The sequence below is a fragment of the Neovison vison genome, chromosome 7 (genome assembly GCF_020171115.1).
Source record: "Neovison vison isolate M4711 chromosome 7, ASM_NN_V1, whole genome shotgun sequence".
Taxonomy (NCBI): domain Eukaryota; kingdom Metazoa; phylum Chordata; class Mammalia; order Carnivora; family Mustelidae; genus Neogale; species Neogale vison.
This window is the reverse complement of record NC_058097.1, coordinates 137,554,108-137,577,878: the sequence shown is the minus strand read 5'-3', so window position 1 is coordinate 137,577,878 and position 23,771 is coordinate 137,554,108. Positions and strand designations below refer to the sequence as shown.

At 46.0% G+C, this 23,771-nt stretch overlaps 1 protein-coding gene across 1 annotated transcript in view; it reads right to left on the bottom strand.

The window, feature by feature from the left end:
• The window catches only part of ME3 (malic enzyme 3), a 219,064-nt gene extending 203,333 nt beyond the window's left edge, over nucleotides 1–15,731 (bottom strand). Inside the window, exon 1 of the mRNA XM_044258358.1 lies at nucleotides 15,549–15,731. Coding sequence (XP_044114293.1) covers nucleotides 15,549–15,731 — 183 coding nt within the window. The remainder of the gene's footprint in view (nucleotides 1–15,548) is intronic.
• Between the last annotated feature and the right edge of the window lie 8,040 nt (nucleotides 15,732–23,771).

Below are 23,771 nucleotides of genomic sequence, written 5' to 3'. Positions count from 1 at the left end.
AGTGGCAGTAAAACTAATAAAACGTTTAAGGCAGAGGTAGAATTATACCACAAACACCAGAGCAAGTACATCAGAAGACGTTTTTCTACCAAAGATATTACTGTAGCATTTCCTCTCTGAGTGGGTTGTTGGGAACTCCACTTCAGAGGCAAAACCAATGAAATAAATGCTTTCCCTGTGGAACGCAAGGAACGAAGAGTCCCTCAGATCTACAAACCATCAGCTAAGTGGATGCAAATGTGTTTACAGCCTTCCTTCTTTGAAGCTACAATATTATGAAATGCTTACAGAGTTAGGCCCCATTATAAAAATTCACTCCTTTGAAGAAGAAGAGAATTAAAGACGACCACTGCAGCGATAGGACACAGTGAGTTTCCCAAGATCAAAGTCTTGGGAAACCCATGGTTGGATCCAGTGGGTTTGACCAAAGATCTTTTACAATTCTGCAAGAACTATAAGACTATTAGCCTCCCAAGAATTCTCATTTTGGAAAGCTTGTTTTCATCATTGGACTTTTTCTATGATGTTCATAGTTTCATGATTATAGTCATAACATGTGACAGAGGGCTTTGCCCAGATGACGCCGAAGAATGTAGGAAAAACAAGAGTTGGCTTACTGGGGTATCTGTGCTGCTGATTCTTTTAAAACTTCACCTCTTTAAAATCTTTAAAATAGCTTTTTACCTAGACGAGTGACGGATACTGGGTGGAATTAGCTCCCCCCCAAAAGAAAAAAATTCCTATAAACTTGTGACTTTCTATTTTCCTTCTCCAGGAATCATGGTCCATAAAGACAAACCAGCACTCAGCAAAGAAAAAGATGAGCTAAAGTTCAATCCAACGGTGAAAGCAGCAACACTGCCCGTGGAGGGCCAAATCTGTGGAAGGCTCATATGGCATGAATCTCAAATCCTTGTTTCTATTCCACCTAAGTCGTCTCAAAAACAAAACCAAAACAGAGGAAGGAAATTCTCATCGAGAAAATACACTTTTCAAACAAAGAATATTCTTTCCATTTTCTATGTGAGGAGTTACTGTTTTTCCAGGGGACTGAAGGAAAACATGAAAGAAAAAGCAAGGCCCTTGGACTCCTGTAGGTGTTAAAATAGTCTCGCCCAATCTTTGTGGTGGGGGAAGGGCAGAGATGGCAATTACCATATGGGAGGTAGGGCAATGTCTCCATAATGACAAAAATGTGGGCTAAGGTGACCATGGTTAGCTAGATAAAGGCCAGTCACACACCAGTATTCAGAGTAAAACACTTAAAATAAAGCAAGCCCAAGTTAGCAATTCCTCATTAGTAATTTTCCCCAGTGCCAAAGTACTCCTTGTGGAATTTCATGTTTTGAGAAATCCTGCACTTACAATAATTCTTCAATGTTTAAGACATACAACGTGTAAGCCAAGCGGAATTTCTGATCCTGGTATAAGATAACCAGTGTTAATAGTTTTACTCTGTTTAATTCTAGGCAAAGACAAAGGAATATAATATCCTGATTAAGCTGTGTAAATTCCTGATGGATAAATATTAGGTTTCCATTTGTTTTTCTGGGATACTGACAATAAATCTTGGACTTTTACTGCTATGATGGAACTCAAGGAATTCTGGAACGGATGCAGACTTCTGCTTCCTTGGCACCTCTCACGTCTGTGTCCACCTCACCAGCACCATATCAGGCCCTCCTCATCTCCCATTCAGTAATGAACTCCTTCTTAACGAGACTCTGCTCTTGTGCCCTCCGCTGGCCAGAGGGATCTGCCTACTGCTCCAATCCCCTAGCGTCACATTCAAGAGGTCCACCCCCCCACCCCCCACCCCCGCCCTTCAGGATAAAGGTCAAACTCTTCAGGCAGCCAAGCAGCAGCCCCAGAGTCCCACCCAAGTCTGACCCCTGCCCTGCTCTCCAGCCTCCACACCCTACACACTCTGTCCTTCAGAATTACCACACTGCCTCACATGCCATGACATTTTGCCTTATTTGCTCAGGACGCCTTTCCCCTACTCTGTCCACCCAGGGAACCCCTTTATATCCTATAGATATTTGCCCTGACACAGCAAGAAAATTAAGTAGTTAGGAGACAAATCAGAGCAGATTTCCCTTTTCACTTTATGGAACACACTGTAATAAGAAGGATCAAAGGTCATCCACTTTAAGAAACTTCACCCTTCTTTCTCTCCACGGGACATTATTAATAGCACATTTTTAATGTACTATAAAACCTATCACACTGCATTACATTTATGAGGTTTTAAGTCTGAACCGTAAGTTCCCTGAGGGCAAGGATCACGACTGATGCATCTCATTCTTTTTCAAACCCTGCACAGTACCTGGGACACAAAAGGTGCACCACAGATGTTTGTTTAATAAACCAGTGAAGTCTCAGAGGATCTGAATCGATCCCTTCATTGTTTCCCTTCATGGTCTGAGAGACTCACTTGTGTTCTCTGGGCCCTGGTCTCCCCCGCTTAGAAAACAAATGCCTGACTCAAGGTTTTTGTGAGGATCTAATGAGATGACGCATCAAGAAGTACTTCCTAAGCTCCAAAGGTAAAACACCAACCTCCTACTTCCTTATAATTATGAGGTGTTATGAGGTGTGCTGAGGAGGGATAGGAGGTACGGCAGTACACGGCGGGGGTGGGGGAGAGGGCAGCTGCATGGAGGGTAGGCGGTGTGACAGGGAAAAATGCAGGATGGAGTCCTGGCGAAACTAAAGGAGGAGGACACAGGGTCCTGTCCCATCCGTTGCACCTTCAAACTCCATTTCCAATCCAGCCACTTCTCTCCTCTGCCCTGCCACCCCCCACGTGCCAGCCCCATCTTTTCTTGCACCCATTGCTTCCGCAGCCCCTTCTGGTCTTCCTGCTTCAACTCTGGTGCTCCAACCTGTTCTCCACAGATCTTTCATTGACATAAATCCACTTATATCACCTCCTCGCTTAGAAACATTTAAGAGTGTCCTGCTGTTCTGGGAATGAAGCTAGGCCCACAGATGCCATGGCCCGGCACGCTCTGGCCCCGAGGTCCTCTCCACCTGGATTTCAGACGGCCCCCTCCCCTTGCTCATCATGCTCCCGCTGGAGTGCATGTTGTCTGTGCTCAGAATCTTCCAGGCCAAGCTGCTTGCTGCCTCCAGACTCTGCAGGCACCGTTCCCTCTGCCCAAAACACTCTTATCCTGGTTTCCCCTCTTACATTAGGGACCTTTGCAAATATCGTCTCCTTGAGAGGTCTTCCCTCCGCCGAAGTCAACCCTCTGTTCTTTCCTCAAATGGACCCTGCTCATTTCCCCTCCACCACCAACAACTGCCTGATACTTCTGTTCATTGACTTGCTATCTCTCTCACAGAGAGTTACAGGAAAAGTTGACTTTCTTCACCCTTTTTTCTCCACTTGGCAAGAATATACGTAAAGCATCTATAAGAGTACCTGGGAGGGTAGGCATTCTGTACGTGTCTATTATTATTATTATTTCTAATATTATCACTCCAGCAATCATGAGTTCCAGAAGACACACTTGACTCAGTGTCCAGTTGACCAGTAGAAGGTCATGGAACACTGGAACACCGATCAGCTCACTCAACAAAGGAGCAGCTGAGGATGCTCAAGGCCCTGCGCCTGGGTGGCTTCCTGGAGGCCGGACGGTCCCTCTGCTTGGCAGGCCCTTGCTCCCAGCGCCTCCTGGCAGGCGCCCCACCTGCACCTGTGCCATCATCCCCACAGACACAGCTAGGCGGCTCCCAAGGCTCCTGAGATGCGAGGAGAAGCGCTGCCAGCTCCTGGAGTGTGAGAACAGTGGAAATCTTTCAGCTCCGATGGGCGGATTTCAAAGCCCATTTCTAAAAATGGCCGTGAATAGGGTTTTGTTTTGTTTTGTTTCCCACACCATCTATATCTGTGCCTGTTTTATCAGGTGGCAATAGCATTGCTATTCACTGTCCTGTGACCTGAAGAGATCTTACTAGTCAAAACAAATAATCATGGGGTGGAAAAGACCAAAAATAAAAGAGGTAAGAAGGGAGAGCGTGACATGAGGGGCAAGCGTTTTGTCAAACGCATTGTCTTCACCATCGCGATACTGCAGAGGGAAACGCAACACCTCAAGTGAAGGTGGTGGGAGTCGGGAGCGGGTCTGCTCTTCAGAAACGGACCCCCGAGGGCTGACAGCAGGAGCTGCACCAGCACATGGTCAGATGAGCAACATAGGACAATGTCAATATTTAAGCATCTCCTTTCCATGGGGAGACTCAAAGGCCCTCCACGGAAGTCGGTGAGGCGGATTCAGGCGCTATTTTCCGAGGGCAAGCGAAGTGCTCCCGTTCAAAGGCAGCAGGTCTAAGGGACACAGACACCACCCAAGAAGGGCCAGGGGCCGCCTCAACTCACTTCCTAGGCAGGCTGTCTGGGTCTCGGAAACCCTCCCTGTAAAATCGTGGTACGTGTTAGGATATTGTCTGTTCCAAGACGGAGGGCTGGACCGGTGATTTGTGAATAGTCTTTGGAGGCACGTTCATTCTGATTCTAACAGAGGGAGGATCCTCATTTAAAATATTTTTAATGCCAGTATTTATTAATCACCCACAGCCAAGTGTGTGGAGACGGTAGGACTTGCTTAGGCTCCCCGCCCGGTCTGGCCGCCAGCTCGGGGAGGTGCGCCATGCCCGATTTAGCTGGATTTGAAGCAACATTTTAACTTTTATGCTAAACTGCCAGAGCTGACGTGCTCTTGTCTTGCTGTCTTGATACCATAATCTCGGGAGACTGAGTGTGCTATAGTGATAGAAGGACAGAGGCATGTTACAAAGACAGACTGGCAGATAAACAGATGAGCTAAATTTGGATTTGTTTTTCAGAGTCAGTTTTTAAAACCTTGGTTAGGATGTGCCAAAATATTGGGACAAAGTCCCAGGATTCCTGCAGGGTATGATGGTGGCCACTCCCTTCGACCCTAGTTTCAACTTTCAGAAGTACCAGCTCTTCAAATGGCCCTTGAGTTTTCTGCTGCTACAGACATTTTTACTCAAGTTTCTTTCAGACAAATATCTAGAACATCCAGCTTAAGCTCCATCAAGTACAGAGAAATTATTGTGCCTCCACCCAGCGTGCCTCTTCCTTGACTCATTCCTCTCTTAGCAAACCTCTGCCAAAATCGGAAGCATGCATACCGACTTAAGATGAGTTTGGATCTCTTGCTCCTCCCTTCTCCTTGGGACTAGATGCTCTAAGAGGGCTGGTCCACACGCTCCAGGGTGATGCCTTGTGTTCAGAATGGAGTAGAAACTTCAAAGACATGGGTTGACGGAGAAACCAAGCACTTACAATATGCTTGACATACATTATTTCATTTAAACATTAGAGCACCCTTGTGAGATAGGTATATTTTGTTATCCCTCCCATTCCCGGATGAGAAACTGAGACTCAGAGAAATGAAATGGCCTTTTCAAGGTCCCAGATCTAGTGAATGAGAGTTGGAGCAGGAACCTTGGGTTTTTCTGGGTCCAGCCCCTCAATGGTAGCCTGTGTGCTCTGCTGCATAACACCTAGTCACAGGCCATGGCCCTGGGAGGCCACACGCAATCGATTTGAGCTATGTTCCTTCAACCTCCAAAACCCCTTAACCTGCTGTTAGTTACAGCAGGCCTAAATCTAGTGTCTTCAAAGGACTAGAATAAAGAATCTTATTGTAAGCGTTCTGTCCCTTAGATGACATACTTCAGGCAGGCCATCAGAACAGGAGATTCTCTTAAAGCAGTAGATTCCCGAAACTTCTATGATCAGAATAAAAGATTTCCCTTCACTTTCAAAATCCTCAAACTCCCAAGGAGAATCGAAATATAATTTATATTGTCTCCATCTTTTTAGAAGAGATGGCCAATGGGGTTGCATATTATCTGTCTTCGCCATAGTGGTTTCTGACCTGTCCAGGGGGAAGGGGAAAGGGATCCATCTAACTAATTGTTATTGAAGGTACACTACGAAGAAGCCATTGTGGCTGGCCATGGCAATGCCTCAGACGTGGTCCTGGCTCTGAAGATGACACCGAAATGAAGACAGTCATGCACACTGTGTCTGTAGACTGAGACCAAATGTGGGAGAGAGCCGTGACCACATAAGCTAAATGCCGAAGGAGTGGGAGGAATGAATGAGTCACTTCCATGTGGCTCATCGAGGAAGCTGGAGTGGAGAGGTGGCCCCAGAGAGCACGAGTACCTATGCACCTCCCATTACACAGACCTTCTGAATTGAACTTCCTGCTTCCTAACTGGTTCCACCATCACCCTGTTTACACTATAGGCTCCTTGAAGGCCAAAGAAGGGTTGTATTCACCACTGGGTTTCCACTGCCTAAAAAAGAACAGATATGGAGCAAATGTTGACTGAATAACTTTGATAAATAAAGGAGTCTTTGGAGAATTACACACATTTAAAGGGTGAAGAGAAGGCATCCAATGATCCTTGAAGTTCTCTCCAACTCCCGGAGTCTGATCTAACAGAGCCGGTGGAAGGGCTAACAGTCCGTCAAAGGCCCATGACAGGAAATGGTCCAGAGCCATCAGACTCCACGTGCCAGTCTCAAGAGATAGGGCACTTGGAGCCCAGAAGTGGTTGTGCATCACAGTGGGGGAGGATGTGGACCTACAACCAGATGGCCTGGGTTCGAGATGCAGCTCTGCCACTATGATCTTGGGTGAGTTAGGTAACCTAGCCAACCTCCTTGGGCCTCAGTTTCCTCATCTGGAATGTAAGAGCATACATCACAACACTATGGTATATGAAATGAGTTAATGCACAGAAACTGTTTAGAACAATTCTGGGCACATTGCATGTCCTAAAAAAATGCTATTCCTATCATTATTCCTTAAATTCCCTCCACAAGACATTCCCCTAGGGAAGGAAATTTGGTACAGAAGGAATCTGGCTTGAAAAACTCACCACATCCCTCAGAAACCAGAGAAAGAGGGAGTAGAGACTGTCTACTGTGAGTGGAGACCCAGCTCCTCTTCAGATGTGAAGGCACTTGGCTTCCTTTCTCTTATTGGGAAAGTCATGGGACATCTCAGGAGCTCAGGAGGGATACGAACTTGTGCAGACGGTAGCACCCTCCTTCTGTTTTTTGAAAGAGCAAAGTGAAAAGGACCCAAAGGAACTACCAGAGTCTGCCCCCTCCGAGTTCCACACCTCAAGGGAGTATGTTTCAGGATCAAGTGTGCTCTGGGCATCATGTAGCTCTGCTTTCCAACAGTGGCACAGAATCCAGACAAAATGCTTTAAAAAAATAATATTCTCAAGTTGCTAATCATTCAATTCAATTCTTTAGTCCCTCCAGCTTTCAATACAACTTTTAAAAGCAAATGCAGCTTTGATTTTCTCTTTTCAAGTTTCTCAAAGCTGACGATCTTTCCATCAAAAAATCCCTCTCCTCAAATGACTGGGTATATTCTACTCCTTACTGAGTCCTTTTGGTCAGTGCTGTGTTGTAAGCAGGCTGCCAGGCAACCATCTGGGTACAGAATGAAGGCATGCTTTTAACCACTGACCTCAGCACCCCAACAGGAGGGTATCCCTCAGATTTTCATCGCACCATCATAGAGCATCTTTTGTGTTCTGCATCAGACGGGCAGTCGGACTCCACCCCAAAGGATTTCCCAATGTACTTTCTACACATCAAAGTGAAGGTCTGGAAGCGGACTATAGTCCATGTCTTTGCAAACAGAAGTGCCGCACATGAGTGATCCCCTTGCAGGGGCCCTATGAATGAAAGACCTTTTTCTGCCCTCTCACTACAAAACTGGCATTTGGAAAGAAGAGGGTAGATGATAAACCTTTGGTAGAAATGACAAAAATGCCAAGTAAAATAAAGCCATAGCCCCAGAGCTTACAAAGGTCCAAGAGGACCAAGAGAAGCTGGAAACAGGGAGACTGGGGATGAGCCCGAAAAAGCATCTACAGACACCCCACCTTGACAGCCTGGAGTTAGACTGGCCTAGAGGCCAGCTGGCCCAAGTCTGAGCCAGAACACATGTATTTCTGTATGGCATGTGCCCTCCAGCGTTGCTATTTCCATGAACTAGATTTTGCTGTTTACAATCATTTTTAGAACAGGTGGCAGGGTCCCTGTGTTAACATTTTATTACATGAAAATAAACATACTGCCTCTAGACAAAACTAATGGTATGCAGGCAAAGCTTGAAATAAGACTATTTTGTGGGATTTCCACAGAATACAAATGTCACCGGAGTGAGATGCATGAACTTCCAAAAGTTGGTCTGAAAGTTATTTACTTAGCCCTGGTGATCTACAATCCAGATAGAGGTGATCCTGGGCATATCAACACTGCAAAGGGGGGCCCTGGGGAAGAAGAGTTACCAGGGTGAAAGACAGGGGATTTGGTGAAAAGGGAGGTGAAGGGAAGGGATGAGAGGAAGAAGCCTCAGCAGAAGTCTCTGAATGACTCACTCATCCAATAACTATTTATTGAGTGCCACATACGGGCCAGGCACTGTTCTGAGTGCCTCAGATACATCAATGAACAAATAAGACAAGAATGCCTGCCCAAACGGAGCTTACATCGTCATGAGGAAATGCAAACAATAAACAAGGATATTTTCAGTAAGGTAATTCAATAATACATTAGGAAGTATCAAAACCCTCCACATTAAGGAGGGCCAAGAAAAGTGCAGGGCATTCACAAGGACATCTGGTGGGGCAGAGTGGGTCTCACTGAGAAAGGGAGAAGCCTTGAAGAAAGTGAGGGAGTTAACATGTGGCAATTGAGGGGACATGCGTTCAAGGAAGGGGGAACAGCCAGTGCAAAGACTTGAGGCAGGAGCATGCTGAGGGTGTGTGAGGAACAGCAGGGAGGCCAGCTGGCAGCAAGTGAGGCTGAGCAGCAGCAAAGACGAGGTCAGGGGGGTCCAATGAGGCAAGCTGTTCTAAGCACTCTGACTGTGGGGTTTGAGCAGAAGAGTGACATGGTCAAACGGTTTTAAAAGGATCACGCTGGCTGCCGTGCTCAAGAGGTGCTGGCTGCCGTGCACAAGTAAATAAGAGGAGCTCAGAGGGAAGCAAGGACAGCAGCGAGGAGGCCCCTGCAGTTACCCAGCCAAGAAACGTCGGTGGCTTAGGTCAGGGTGGGAGCCATGGTGAGCGGGGGCTGGATTCCAGACCTCGTCCAAAAATAGAGCAAAAGAACTATTTGGAGGACTGGATATGGGGTCTGAAGGAAGGAGAGTGGTTAAGGATGTGTGCCAGGTTTTAACCTCCCAAGATGTGGTTCTGAGAATCCGAAGGAAGACGATGGGAAGGTGGCAGATCAATGAGCAGGCTCCTGCAAAATCTAGACACGAGATGATGAAGGGATGGACAGGGCTGGAGGTAGCAGGAATGGAGAGAAATGGATGGATTTTAAAGTTTGGGGTAAAGTTGACACTAAAAACGTTAAAAGTTAAAAGAGTTTTTAAAAAAAAAAGTTAAAAGAGAAACATTTTGTGGCAGTTTCCCCAATATCCTTAATGGTGTAGAAATGTTAGCTGCACATACGGACCCCAGGCTACAGACTCCATTTCCCAGGTTCTCTTGCAGCTAGCTGCAGCCTATGATCAAGTTCTGGCTAGCTGAGTGGGAGTGAAAACGATACCTGCAATGTTCAGATTGTGCCCTCAAGAGGCATTTCCCCTTCCCTCTGGTTTCTGTGTGGAATCGTTGGCAGAGGCTAGGGCAGCCATCTTGGACCACAGAACGTAGCAACACACAGAGCAACAACGTCAGGCCACACACTGACCTGCTGTTGTCTATCCAGGCTTGTTGATTAGAGAAACACACTTCTATCTCATTTAAGTCTCCGTATTGGGGTTTGCTTCCTTACAGCTGCCTAAACTTTGGCCAAACGAATACAGGTTCCATTAGCCACTCCAAGCACAAAGCCCTGACACCAAAGGCTATCAGTCCCATGAAGCCAGAACAGTAGTCAACAAGGTAGGATTTAATTTCAACCTGCCTCTGCTTGTTGGTTCTTAAAATACTGGAACAATATTTGCACTTCAACATCCTGAGTCAAGGTACAAGAGGCGCCAGTGTAGAATGAACTGATACATCATGGAAACAGTGTTGACTTAAGAGCCCACTGCTTCAAATCACATGGTTGAACTCAGTGTCAATTGATATAGTAGGACACTCTGATCCCAGTGGTAAAAGAGTATGAGGTTACATGGTAAAAACGATGGATACAGGATGGATAAAACATTGGGACCATCGCTGCAATCATTCACAAACTGAGAAGAGATTTTCTGTAATCTTAAGCTTAAAAATGAATTAGTAAACTTGTTAGCTATTGAAAAAAAAAAAAAAGAAAAGAACCCACTGTTTCTCTGTCAGTCAGGGGGGCCCAATTCAACATCCTGCCCGAAGTACGGGTCTCACGAAGGTACATTATGCTGTCTGCTTTGGGGACAGAAAGCAGTATCCCCAACAAACTGCTCGATCTCCATACCCCCAGCCACCATCTCCTGACAGATCGATGAGCCACGTGTGGGACAGATTCCCCTCATGCAAAGGAGGCAAGGTCAAGTTCTAAGCTGGCACCAAATAAGAATCTAATGACTCACCACTGTGTACAGAAGATGGAGCTAAAACCCGTGCCACCTCAGACGTGCAGCCAATGCCACAGCGCTGGCCACTGGACCTCTGCACGTTCAGTGACCTCCAGGCGCCAAGTCCACATAGGAAGGTGGTCACCTACAGGGCCCTGCAGCTCGGAGGTCCCACGGCCTGAAAGGCACAGGCGCGTGATCATGGTGATCTAAACACTCTTCTTGCTCATTCTTTCCCTGCGTATCAAGTCCAAGAAGAAAAACTGCCAAGAAGCAGGTGGTGGGTGGTAGAAGGCAAAAATCCATCACTGGCATGTGGGTCAAAGGAGGAGGTTGATATGCTCTGGGAAATAACAGACTTGTGCAGTGAAATGTCCTTAAGTGTGGGGAGATAAGAGCCAAGGAGGTATTTTTCCTTCAAACAGGCCATTGGTAGGCATTTTTTCAGACAATGAGGGCATCAGGCTAACTATAAAGTAGTGGCAGTAGGATTAATGGCATTGATAGCAAAGGGGTCATGACTCAATTGAGGTCATTTCAAGAGCAAATATTCATTGAGCATCTCAAGTCAGATATAGAGAATATCATGTGTCAGAGAGAGACCGTCTGCAGGGTACCCAGGGCCCAGGGTGGAAGAAACACCAACCAGATCTTATAACAGGTGCTCAGGGCCAAAAGGAAACGAACACAGAGCAATAAGACAAGTGGGTTGGTGGGGGGGATGCTCAAATCTTGTTTCAGGAGCAGGGAATAGGACAGCCCTTCCTAAGAGAGGCTATAGGTAAGTTGAGCCCAGAAATGGTCTGAAGGCCCATTTGCTACCTGAACAGAATGGGGATGATACCTGCCTATGACGATGAAATGGAGTACATCGTTGCCTATTTAATGTAAGTAAAATATGGCTGACATCTTGTAATACAGAATGAAAGCTCTGCTCTGTTGCCACAGTCACCATGGATAATAGAAAAGATCTAGTGCAAATCTGAGATGAATGGTAGGAGTGAAAAAGGAAATAAAAATTGATGTACCAGTGCATTTGTATGACTTAGAAAACACAGACTCCTGCAGGGAACTCAGAATCATCTAGTTCCAACCCTGTCATTATTAGGAATCCGTCTAAATCAGCCAAAGCAGATGTACATGGGAAATGTCATCGCTGTTCACTGGCCTGAAATTCAGGAGGCGGGCTGCTTCTGCCCACTTCTGCAACAAATGACAGTCTCTGTGGGGTTACTTGACTTTCTCAGTCTGTTCCCTCATCTGAAACTGACGTGTTGAATGAGAACAACGATGTTCAAAAGGTTTTGTTTTTTTAAACAAAAATCCACAGTGAAGATCAGCATTTCACATGCTGATTTAACACTCTTCTTTATTACGTTTAATGCATTTGCTGTTTTTAAATTCTATTCTAACCCACTTTAAAAAAATTAAAATGCTTGTGAGACCCACTAAGCTAACTTCATGTCCCACAATTTGTGACCCGTAATCTGAAAACTTCCAGACTAGGTCTTCTCTACAGGCTCCTCCAGCCCCAGCTCTGGGAAGTGTCCACATGATCATCTGATTATCTCACCACAGTTTTCAAAATGATTTCCCAGGCATCTCCCATGATCCTTACAACAGTGGTGTGACAAGGGCAGAGGGGTCCCTGAGCTTGTCACGGATCTCACAGTGAGATTATGACAGAGCAGGAACCAGACCCATTCATTATAGAACAGCGGTGGTGCTTAGTCTATTTAGCAGCTATTCTTCTGGAGAATTCCACCTCCTGACAATGCTCTGCCCTCAAGCTTCTTACATGTCTCTCCTGACCTATCTAAAGCCCAGATGTCCGTTGAGAGATGAATGGATAAAAAAGATGTGGTGTGTGTACACACACACACACACACACACACACACACAGGAATATTACTCAGCCATCAAAAAGAATGAAATCTTGCCATTTGCAATGATGTGGATGGAACTAGAGACTATTATGCTAAGCAAAATAAATCAGAGAAAGACAAATACCATATGATTTTACTCATATGCAGAATTTAAGAAACAAAATGGATGAACACAGGGGAAGGGAAGAAAAAATAAAATAAGATAAAAACAGAGAGGGAGGCAAACCAAAAGAGACTCTTAACTCAGGGAACAAACTGAGGATTGCTGGAGGGGAGGTGGGGGGGAGGATGGGGTAACTGGGTGACAGGCATTAAGGAGGGCACTTGACGGAATGAGCACTGGGCATTTGTATGCAACTGATGAATCATTAAATTCTACCCCCTGAAATTAATAATATAGTATATGTTAAATAAATTGAATTTAAATTAAAAATTTTTAAACATGCAATCGAAGAATACTCATAATGTGGGATGCAAATCTAGTGAACACATACACTTTACATCTCTGTGACTTACTTATTTTATAACTGGAAGTCTGCACCTCTTAATCTCCTTCACCTATTTCACCCATCCCCCCACCTACCTCACCTCTGGCAACAACTGCACCTGACACTAATATACTGTATGTCAACCACACATCAATTTAAAAAAATAGTTAAAGACAAAAATTAAAAAGAATCTAGTAAACACACTGCAAGAATGTAATGCTAATACTCATGTTCATGGCCTTGCTAGATCTTTCAGCAACTACCCTGTGCCACCACAAATGCATGAAACACAGCCCCTGCCCTGGGGGGATGGGGATCCACCCACAGACCCACCTCTAAGTGCAGTTCCCTGCCAAGCTGTCATTCTCTTATGTTCTCAGTGATAACCTCAGTTGTTCTGTTTAACTCAGCAGGTCTCCCCAGCTGGCTGATGGAAAGAGCCCACTCTCTCGGAGTGCTGTAGGTCAGCGGAACAGCAAGAGGGATGCTCCAGAGGGAAGTGAAGGGCGACCTCAGCAGCTCCCTGCCCTGCTTCTCCTTCCACTGCTCCTCCTCCAGCCCTCTGCATCACCCCAGATATCCGCCTCACCCCAGACCAGCATCAACGGACTTCAGGGACATACAAAGATTTTGGAACATTACGAAAGGGTCCGATCCCCTAGATTTATGGACAACGACCCACTTTTACTATTTAGGAGGGGAAAAAATTATATCAGGGACAAGAGAAGAGTGTTTTTAAGGAGCCCCAAACTTAGGGCTAAAAAAGAAGACATTCAAGCCCTTCCTTTATTTTTTTTAAACTAGTCCCAAAGCAGTAAGTGGTGACTGATAATATGCCAGTACTTCTAAGGCAAGTATTATCAAAACCCCTGGAGTCTGTAGTGGGAATTTATTGTTTTGCTTTCCAGTACCGATCCCTTCTTTGTCTGATGACAGGACACAGATTTGCTGTGGAGGAATCCCATCCTCTTACTCTAAACCAGCTGGAGTGGTCCTACCTTAAACTTTCTCTTTAATTTCGGGGGTGAGCCCTGACTGGCTTAAATTAGGAAAATTGGTTTGAGAATAGGAAGGGAATTCAATCAGAGTCAATGAGACAAAAGGACTCTTTCTCTGAGGCTTCAGAAAGTATCCTCCTTTCCCAAAGAAAGTGTCTTTCTATCTTTGCACAGTGCGGTGTGGGAAAAGGAGATAGGAGATTATGCCAGCATTGAGGTGAAAGACTCCACTGCCTGAAGCGTGAGGACGAAGCTGACACTGAAGAAGCAGAACAGAGAGCCAGAGAGAACCTGCATCCTTAGAGACGCCATCTGCACTGCAGGGTCAAGCCTTGCCTGCAATCCTTTCTCTACATATTTAGTAAAAGGTATCTGTTGGTCAAGCCAGTTTGCTACCAAAGCAATTACACTTTAAGTATCCCAAAGTATTAATATACAAAAGATTTACAGTCTTTTGGGGGGGACCAAGGAGTAGTGCAATAAGCAGAGGTTGAAAGATTTTTTTTTCCCTTAGCTTCTTCTATTAATTCTGTAGAAAATAATCCTAATACTTAGCATCTGTATAATATTATTATTTCTCAAAAAAACCTTTCCACATGTGTTTTCTCACTTGCATTTCACAATTCTGAGTCAAAAAAATTATTAAAAATTTTATTTTGTAGTGATTACCTATTTATCAAGCACTCTATATAGTTTAAAATAGTATTTCAAGTTTAGTAATTCATTTGATTGTCACAATAACCAGATGAGGTAAGAATGGTGATTCTGTCACTATATCCATGTTAGGCAGGAGAAAGTTGAACCTGAATATTAAATGAGATGCCCAAGTTAATTTGAGGAGGTGTCGGGAGACAGGACTTAAATCTAGGTCTCTTTGCTTCCAGGGCTTTTACTCCAGTAATACTAAACTCTACTTCCAGAATCTTCAGCACCACGCTCCGGATTCCAGTGGCAGGGCCAGAACTAACTAGCTGGTGACCTTGAGCTAGTTTTCCTTGTTTTGTTTTCTCATCTATAAAAGGAGAGGTTTGAATTAGGATCTTTGATGGCCATTAAGGTCTAAAAGTTCTGTAATTTTAGCCTTCCTTTTCCCCCCAGCTCTCAAAAATGATCTTTTTCTCAGAATAACAGTTATAACCGTAGCTGACATTTGTTCTCACTGGGTGTCAGGTCCTATGCTAAGAACTCTGCCTCCATTTTTTCTCTAAATCTCACTACCACTGTCTCTCATTTACAGATAAGAAAACGTGCTTGACAGAGGCTAAATGAACTACCCGCGACCAACAGAATTGGCTAACCTCAGGCGGAGCTCCGACCACAGGTCAGATTGGTCAGAGGACCTTAACCAGTCTTTATTGTTCTTGTGGAAGCGATGAGGCTCCCTGCACTACCGGTCACCGCTTTCCGCGCAGAAGAGCAAGGAGGGGAGGGAGCCAAACCGACAAACGCGAAGCCTCTGCAGGACAAAAATGGAAAACCTCTGGAAGGGCGCCTGGGAGGATCCAGCCCAGACCCAGGAGGCGGGGCGCCCCTCCCGGCCCGCCACAGGACAGCGACTAGGGCCACCCTACCCTCCGGGACCGTTACCTTGTTGAGATGCGGGTTTCTGGTGACATCGTATCCGCGCTTCTTCAGGGGCACGGAGCGAGCCGGGCCGGATTTGGAGTGGCAGCCGCGGGCGGACGCGGAGGGCGTCCAGCGCGGGACGCCGCCGCAGGCCTGGCCCCGAAGGAGCGCCTGCCGCGCGCCCGTGCCCAGCGTGGCGCCCATGGTCCTTGAGCAGACCTGGCACAGGGGAGAAACCAAGGTCAGGGGTGCCTGACGGCCAACCAGGAGCCACGCGCGCTTCAGGGCACCGAGTCAGAGACCGGGACGCCTCCTCGGGAGAAGGCAGCGGGTCCTGAAGGGCGAAAGGCACCAGCCTCCGCCCGTCCTTGGCCGCCACCTGCGCGGCTCTCTCCGCTAGCTTGCGGTGCGCAGGCCTAGCCAAGCCCCCGCCAAAGCGAAAGCAAGCCCGGGAAGCAGATCCGGTGCGGGTGACCGCCCGCGCCACCCCCGCCCCCATCCCCGCGAGGAAGAGGCAACTGCGCGGCGAGGGGCCCCGAACCTCCAACGTCGCTCGGCGGCTCGCGGATCCTTCCTTCCCCAGCCCACCTGTCCTGCGCCCGGTGCGGGTGTCGCAGGCGGGGCAAGGCGCTGCGGTCCGATGTTCTCCTCCTGCCAATGGCTGCACCGCACCCGCGGCCGCGAGAGCGCAGGGCTTATGCGTTCTGGAAAGAGAGGTCCCCAAACCTTTTTTCGCAGTGCGGGACTTCCCCTGAGGACGCCCGTGGGGCGCCTCTTAACCCTGTGCACGTGCCTCCCCAGGGGCAAAATGAAGCTCAGAATGCCTCCTGATCATCTCCATCTTGACAAGCTGAACGCACAGAGGGTGTTAGCGTTTAGGGAGTAACATGCCCTCTGCTCACTCACCTTTGCAGGAAGGCCCTGGCTTTGGGTTTCAAAGCTGAAATCCCCAGACACCCAGTGTTGCTTTGCATGGCACAGTACAATAGCCATTAGCCACATGTGGATCTATAAATTTAAATAATTTAAATGGAATAAAATTTTAAAAATCCATTTCCTCAGTCACACCTAGCCTCATTTCATGTGCTCAAGAGGCCCTGTCTAGCAGCTTGGGATTGGATAGCACAGATATGGAACATTTACATCTTTGCGGGAAGTTCTATGGGACATCACTGATACAGGATCTACAGTTACCAAAAGGCCTCCTGCGTACCTTGTGGAGCCCAGGCATGGATTGCTGTGGACAGACAAGGACCTGAGGTCCATCTAGTCCTGAATTTAACTTTATACTTTGCCCACATAGTAGCCAGGAGATTCTTTTTAAAGCAAACATTTCATTGTATGTAGAATAAAATCCAAACTCTTTTGGATATCTATAGGTTATCCCACAGCCTGCCTTCTGCAACTTCTTCGGGTGAACCTGAAGAAAATGAACTTCTTCGGGTGAATCTGAAGATAGGGTGAACCCTATCCCACTCTCTCTCTCACTGCACTCTAACCACACTTGCTCTTTCCTGTGTTTCCATCCCATCCAATTTCTTCCCACCCCAGGGCCTTTGTACTTGCTGTCACCTCTACTTACAGTGTTCATTCTCTCTGGTCTCCATAAAACTGTCAACTGAAGGCCTTTCTTCCACTTCATTCAATGTCAGCCTCCACGAGGGACTATAGAGAGAAGGATTTTTCCCCTCACAGAACTTGCCACAGCCAGTCATTAGCTCATTTCTCTAATTATTTATTGTCTGTCTCCATCTAGAATGTAAGTTTCATGTGGAAAGGCTCTTTGCCTGTAAACGTCTGTATCTTCACTTCTCAGCTCAGGGTGTGAGCTAAGTGAATTTTATATAATTTTGTCCAACTGATAGTTGGGTGAATGAAGGAAAGGGACAACCACTTTCATAAAGATTGGACCGTAAAGAAGACTGAAGGAGATTCTTCCTAAGGGAGAGGAGAGGATCCTGAATCTAGGCAGGGGCAGCGGCAGACATGGTGAACCCTTGAACTGCAGATCTACGTAAGCCAATACATGATTGAAACAAACAAACAAACAAACAGTTTGAGTTGATACCTTCCTCTCAATACTGTTTTGTTTGTTTGTTTGTTTGTTTGTTTTTATTTGACAGACAGAGACCACAAGCAGGCAGAGAGGCAGGCTCCCCGCGGAGCAGAGAGCCCGATGCGGGCCTCGATCCCAGGACCCCGGGACCATGACCTGAGCCGAAGGCAGAGGCCTTAACCCACTGAGCCACCCAGGCGCCCCAATACTGTTTTTATATGTGCACATCATCTCACTTGGTGCCAGCGCCTGGCACCAAGAATGCATTCACTTTGTTGAATTAAATAAAATGGGAGTGAACCAAATATGTGCATAACCTTCCAAGAAGTGGACTTGATTAAAACCAAATTTGGTGTACTGCTGAAAGGATATTGTAATGGCTTCAAATTAAGAGTTTTAGTCCAGTCAGCTATCTTGAAACAAAACCATTTGTCTGTTGGCCTCTCTCCAACAAATCTTGAGAGGTGAGATTGTGTGTCTGGGTGTATTTTCATCTTTGATTCCTGACACACAGCAAATGGTCAAAACCTGTTTGTTGAATGAGCCTGCCTGGCTTGATACAATGACCTTTCTCTCACCTGGAGAACACTTCATAGGTAAACCTCAGTCATTTGAAACTGTACTGGAAGCCAGGACAGAAACAACAAAAGCTCCAAACAAGCCAATATAATTTTTATATAATCTATTCACTGAAGCATGCACAGTTCACATAGTATGAGAGTCTCTCACATGTCCCCATCTGTGGCCTTTCCTTTCTTAACTCAGACATAATTCTAGCAATGTTGTCTTTCTTTCGTGTGTGTTTGATCTTTGGCTGCAGGAAAGAAGAGGTCCTAGCAGCAGAAGGCAGTAGCAAGAGGAGGTGAGGGCTCTCTGCCACAGAGCTGTTCAGGAGCCCATGTCCTTTGTCCAGGTGTCCTACTGTGCCCAGAAGCACTTGAAACTACATGGGCTTTCCAGCCAGTGGAAAGGGGGAAAAAGGAAGCGAAGGGCACTTCTTTGGGGAAGTGACGTGTAAGTTACCTACATGACTTTTACTCACATTCTATTGATGAAAACTAAGTCACAGTCAAACTACAGGGAAGCCTGGAAAAATATTGTCTGTAATGGGAAAGGCACATATTCTACTACAAGGAAGAAGGGGAAAATGGGTTCCTGGGGACTAAAAAACTACATGTCTAGATATAATACTCATTTTATATTAAAGTGTTTGGCATAGAGTGGATGCTCAGACACCGTTAGCTCTTACTATTGGCATGCATGGTTTCCATCTCTGCTTTTAGGACAATTTCTTTACTTTTACAGCTAACCATAGGATACAGAGACAAGGTTCAAGTCATAGAAACTTTCCAGAACTTCTTCCAACTCCCTACAAATCTGACTTCCTTAGCTAGCCTTGCTGTGATCTGGTCCAGCACTAGATAAAACTAATGAGTCTCCATAATTTGTTTTGGCCTCTCTCCCTGCACGTCCCATTTACTGCCATGGTTGTGATGTTGCTTCCTGGGGTGGCTGGAAAGGAATTCCATTCCCATCCTCCCTGGCCACTTCCATATTCCCAGTGCACTTAGTACCTTTGCTTTTCCATTTTGGATTCCCAAGATTTGCATAGCTATCCGTTACCCTACTGGATTGAGCTCCTTGAGGGCTGGAACCACCATTTGCAATTCTTTGCATATTCAATACCTGAGACAGCGCCTGGCACCAAGAATGCATTCACTTTGTTGAATTAAATAAAATGGGAGTGAACCAAATATGTGCATAACCTTCCAAGAAGTGGACTTGATTAAAACCAAATTTGGTGTACTGCTGAAAGGATATTGTAATGGCTTCAAATTAAGAGTTTTAGTCCAGTCAGCTATCTTGAAACAAAACCATTTGTCTTTTGTAAGCAGATCTTAATGTCTCTACGTATGGGTTTAAAAAAATGGAGGTGCATTAAAAATTCATTAATTTTTGGCTAATCCCATTGTTTCACAAATGTGTAATATTCTACACAACATTTCATGTTCATGGTTGCCCTAAAAGAACTCTTTAATTCCCATTAAATTCTACTATATTTAATAGAATTTATATTATATTCAGAGATACTTCAGCTCTACTGTTTATGCCAAAGGAGAACGATCAGGAACATTTTTGTCCCAGTCCTCAGACTCGGCACGCATGCCTGCACTCTGGGACTTAGCTCAAGTAGTTTCTTCTGCTTCTGGCACTTGCCAGTTAGACCCTGTCCTTTCTCCCCGGCTTCACTCAGACACCACATCCCCCAGCAGGTAAGTGTGCCCAGATTCCCCAGCCCACAGCAGCTTTTCTGTCTTCTGCATGCTCCCCAAAGTCTGTTATTTGCAGCTGTCCTATTGCGCTTTTATAGTCTGTCTCTCTGTGAAGTAATTGACTTACGTGCTTGTCTTTTCCGCACTTCAGTGGGGCTCAGAGAAGTAAAAGCAACAGCTTCGCATTCAGACAGTCTTGACTTCACCAATGACGAGTTTGTATAACCCTGGGCACTTTATGTGACCTCTTTAAACCCTGTCATCTTCGTGAATAAAACTGGGATTCTAATATGACTTCCTACATTGGTTTTTGGTGGATTAATGTATTTATTTGTTTTTTTTTAAAGCACATTAAAATGTACTTCCACATGCCAGGCATGTTCTAGTGCTTTATAAGTATCAACTCATGTAATGCCATCATATTTTTATAAAATACTGAGCTTGTTTTTAAGCTATTTCTCTCAGCTCTAGATCTTCTTTTTTATCCTCTGGTGTATTGCCGGTGCTTGGACTCTGTAAAGCAGTTCTTTGGATTCAAGTTTCCTATTAATTTCTGCCAATAGGGGGCACGAGAGAGAGAGAGAGAGAGAGAGAGAGAGAGAGAGATGGAAGGCCAGAGGGGGGCATTGCCTCCTTTCTCTGGGTTTGCTTTTTTTTTTTTTGCCTTTCAGTATCCCCTCACTCCCCAACCCCCCAGCATCAGAAGCAGATGCAGCCTCCACTGTCCTCCCACATTCTATAACAAGCTTCACAGGCCCCCATAAACTTTAGGGGTCTTCTCCTCTACAGGTGTAGCTTCTTAGCCGTCCAGGCCTCTTCCCTTGGTTCCTCCAGCCTTAGAGGTGGGAGCTGCTTACTGAGGCTACCCTCTGTGATTGCTTCAAAACTCCCTTCTCATTCAGCCCTGAAGTACCCGTGAAACCAGTTCTTTCTGTTAAATCCTGACTGGACCCTGCTTGATACGGGTACCATTATTGTCTCCATTTTACAGATGACAGAATAAAACCTGGAGAAGTCAAATAACTCTCTGAAGTGGACCAGGATTTAACCCAGGCTCCAGAGGCCCTGGCACACTCCAGGATACTAAGGGCTTCTGTTTGGGAAGTGCTTAGTGAGGCCTGGTACCAGTGAGCTCCAAATGTACCGAGGTCATCTGATCCCCAGTTATCATCCTCACTGTTAACTCATCAACCTTGTATCTTACACCATACCTAGCACAGGTTTCTTTGCAACAAATGCCCACTGGACCGCGTTTGATCCACATGAATGGGGAAGGCCAACGTAGTGCAAAGGGCATGAGTTAGAAATGGATGTGGAGGAGAGGGGCCACGGAGACACTGACCCTTCCTTTGGGGTTGTTTCCAGGGTGACTGATTTTCCCTCTCTTCTTTTTCCTCTCTCCACCTCCCTGCCACCCTCCCCTTGTCCGATCCAGTGGGCATAAACAGTTCCCTGACATTCTGAAAATCAAACAGTCATTTTGTTGGATAAGAGAATAGAAGAAAACATGTTTCTTATTTTTCTACTTCATTGCATTCCATTTCCCTGCCCTTCTGTTGCACTGCCATAATTTTTAATACCTAATTTTCACAAGAAATGGGTATCTTTGAAGTACCCACTTTTCTCATAGAAGTGGCCACCAGACTCCATTATCCCTGTATCCTGTTATCACAAAAACACTTTGAAATCCTTGTTTATAAACCCATTCAGGTTTCTACCCAAGGAGTTGTGGTACCACACGTAATTGCTTCCAGAGCAAAGGATACAGTGTACAGTATTTCTTTCTCATCAGACTCCCTGCCTGATTCTCACTTATTTCCGCACTAATCCTCGACAGGTCTGCTCCCTTCCCAGCCTGGCCTACGGGCCAGCTCTTATTTTCATGGCTGGTTTCGGCACAAACAATCTATAATCCATTCACACATGCCCACTGCTTCCGCCCTGCAACAGAAATCCCAAGAAGAAAATGCCCTTGATCAGAGTGACTGGGGAGAGAATGAATAACCAGCACTTCATATGTGTTCTCTAGGCCTCCGGATTTCCCAGAGGTTGTTTAAGAAAAAAAAAAAAAAATCTATTTTCTGCCCCTCTTGAAACACTCCATTCAAGCCCTCAGTCCTCTGAACAGCGACCGCGCCATCTCTCCATTATGCTCCTGGCCCGTCGGCCTCCTCCCTCCTCACACAAAAGTTAGACAAAAAGGCAACTGTTCGTAAAAAGCAGGACGCGGAAACAGAAATTCATGGCAGCAGCTGCTGAGCTAAGCAGCTGATAAGGGGGAACAAATTTGTGCCCTGGGTGTTTGTTGGGAGGTCAGGGCAGTGGCCCAGCAGTCGAAGGGGAGAGTTCTTTGTCCGCGGTGTGATTCGCCCATCTGGCCCTTTCAGCGGCCCCCACGCCTTCTGACCCCTGCTCCTCTGGCTCCTTCGCTTCTTGGGCTCCAAGCTTGTTCAACTGTAATGAGCGTGGCCTACTGCTTCCTCATGGACTTCGCCACAGTCCCAGCCCACTTCCATAATGGGAAAAAAGAGTATTCTCCTCTGTCGACAGTTTTATTCCTCAGTGGAACAAAAATCATTCGCTTTCTGGAGGCATCTTGAGGAATGCACTAGAGTTTGGGTTACTTTTTGTTTCCATATGAAGGCTTCTGTGAAGGTGATCGGTGAGACCGACAGGCCATTCTCAGCAAACGTTGGTTCTCTTCCGCTCCCTGTCCCCGTCTCACAAAGTTTCACCACTCCACCCCTCCTCCCCGCAGCTCAGAGTAAGCCTCCAGCACCCCTTCCCGATTCACTGAGCCTTGCCCCGAAAGAGGGGTAATTTGCCTTCTTTGTGGATCCCCTGTTAGAGTGGCTGGCTTGCGCAGTCTGTCACTGCGGCGCACTTACCTGTGTCATCGTTCAGATGACAGAGCCCGCGTTCACTGGGCGGGGAGGCTGCATGTGGATTCCGACCCAAACGCCAGTGTTTCTCCGTCCAGGTCCCACCAGTTGTCCCACGCAGGCCGCTCATGTTAGGAATCTGCACTTCTCGGAGCAGGTGGATTTAATTCTCCTTAGCTTGAACCTGGGGCTCGGTTCCGAATCTAAAAGACTGGCTTGTAAAGGGTGAACGTGGAGACCCATCAAGCAGCATTCAGGTGATATGGACTGGACTGGAAGACGCCCTTTTTCTCTTCAGGCATCAGAGTTAGCTAAGTGCCTTTTTATATTTTAGGGGTTGACCCTGATGTTCATAGCAGGTTTTCAGAGTGAGCTGCACGAATACGTTATTTAACACCTTACTTTGCACAATAAAATAAGTAAGGGATAAAATAAGGGATAGAAACCAAGGTCACCGCGTGGGGTTTTCATCTGAGTATTTTGCCAATATACACTACAAGTTCTTTGTATGGAAGCTGAGAGCTTTCTCTTTGCAGTCAGATGCTTCGCGGTTTGGGTCCCTCCTCTGCCAGTAATTAGCTGTGTGATCCTGGGGGATTTGCTTCATCTTCTTGAACCTCGATTTTCTTACCTATAAAACTAGGATGATAATGATAGTACTTAATGCATAAGGTGGTCATGAAGATGCAGTATGTGGTACATAGTAAATCTTCAATAAATATTAACTATTACTGTTTCAATACTTCCTCTGTGTTCTCTGTGTAATCATTCCTGAATAAACATTGGTTAAATTGCATTTTACTGAATTTTCAAAGGTACAATTTTCAAAGTTTCAGTGTGAAATACTGGTATAGCTCTAAGGCAGGTAACCGTAAAAGCTGAATGTTCAGTAAATTTTAACTATGTTTTAGTGATCATAGAATGAACACACACATACACACATACACAGAAGTGTGAGCCTTTTAGACACTCCCAGGTTCTATTAACATGGGAGTCCTGTGAATGTTCCCCAGCCCCCCACCCCTCTCGTGTT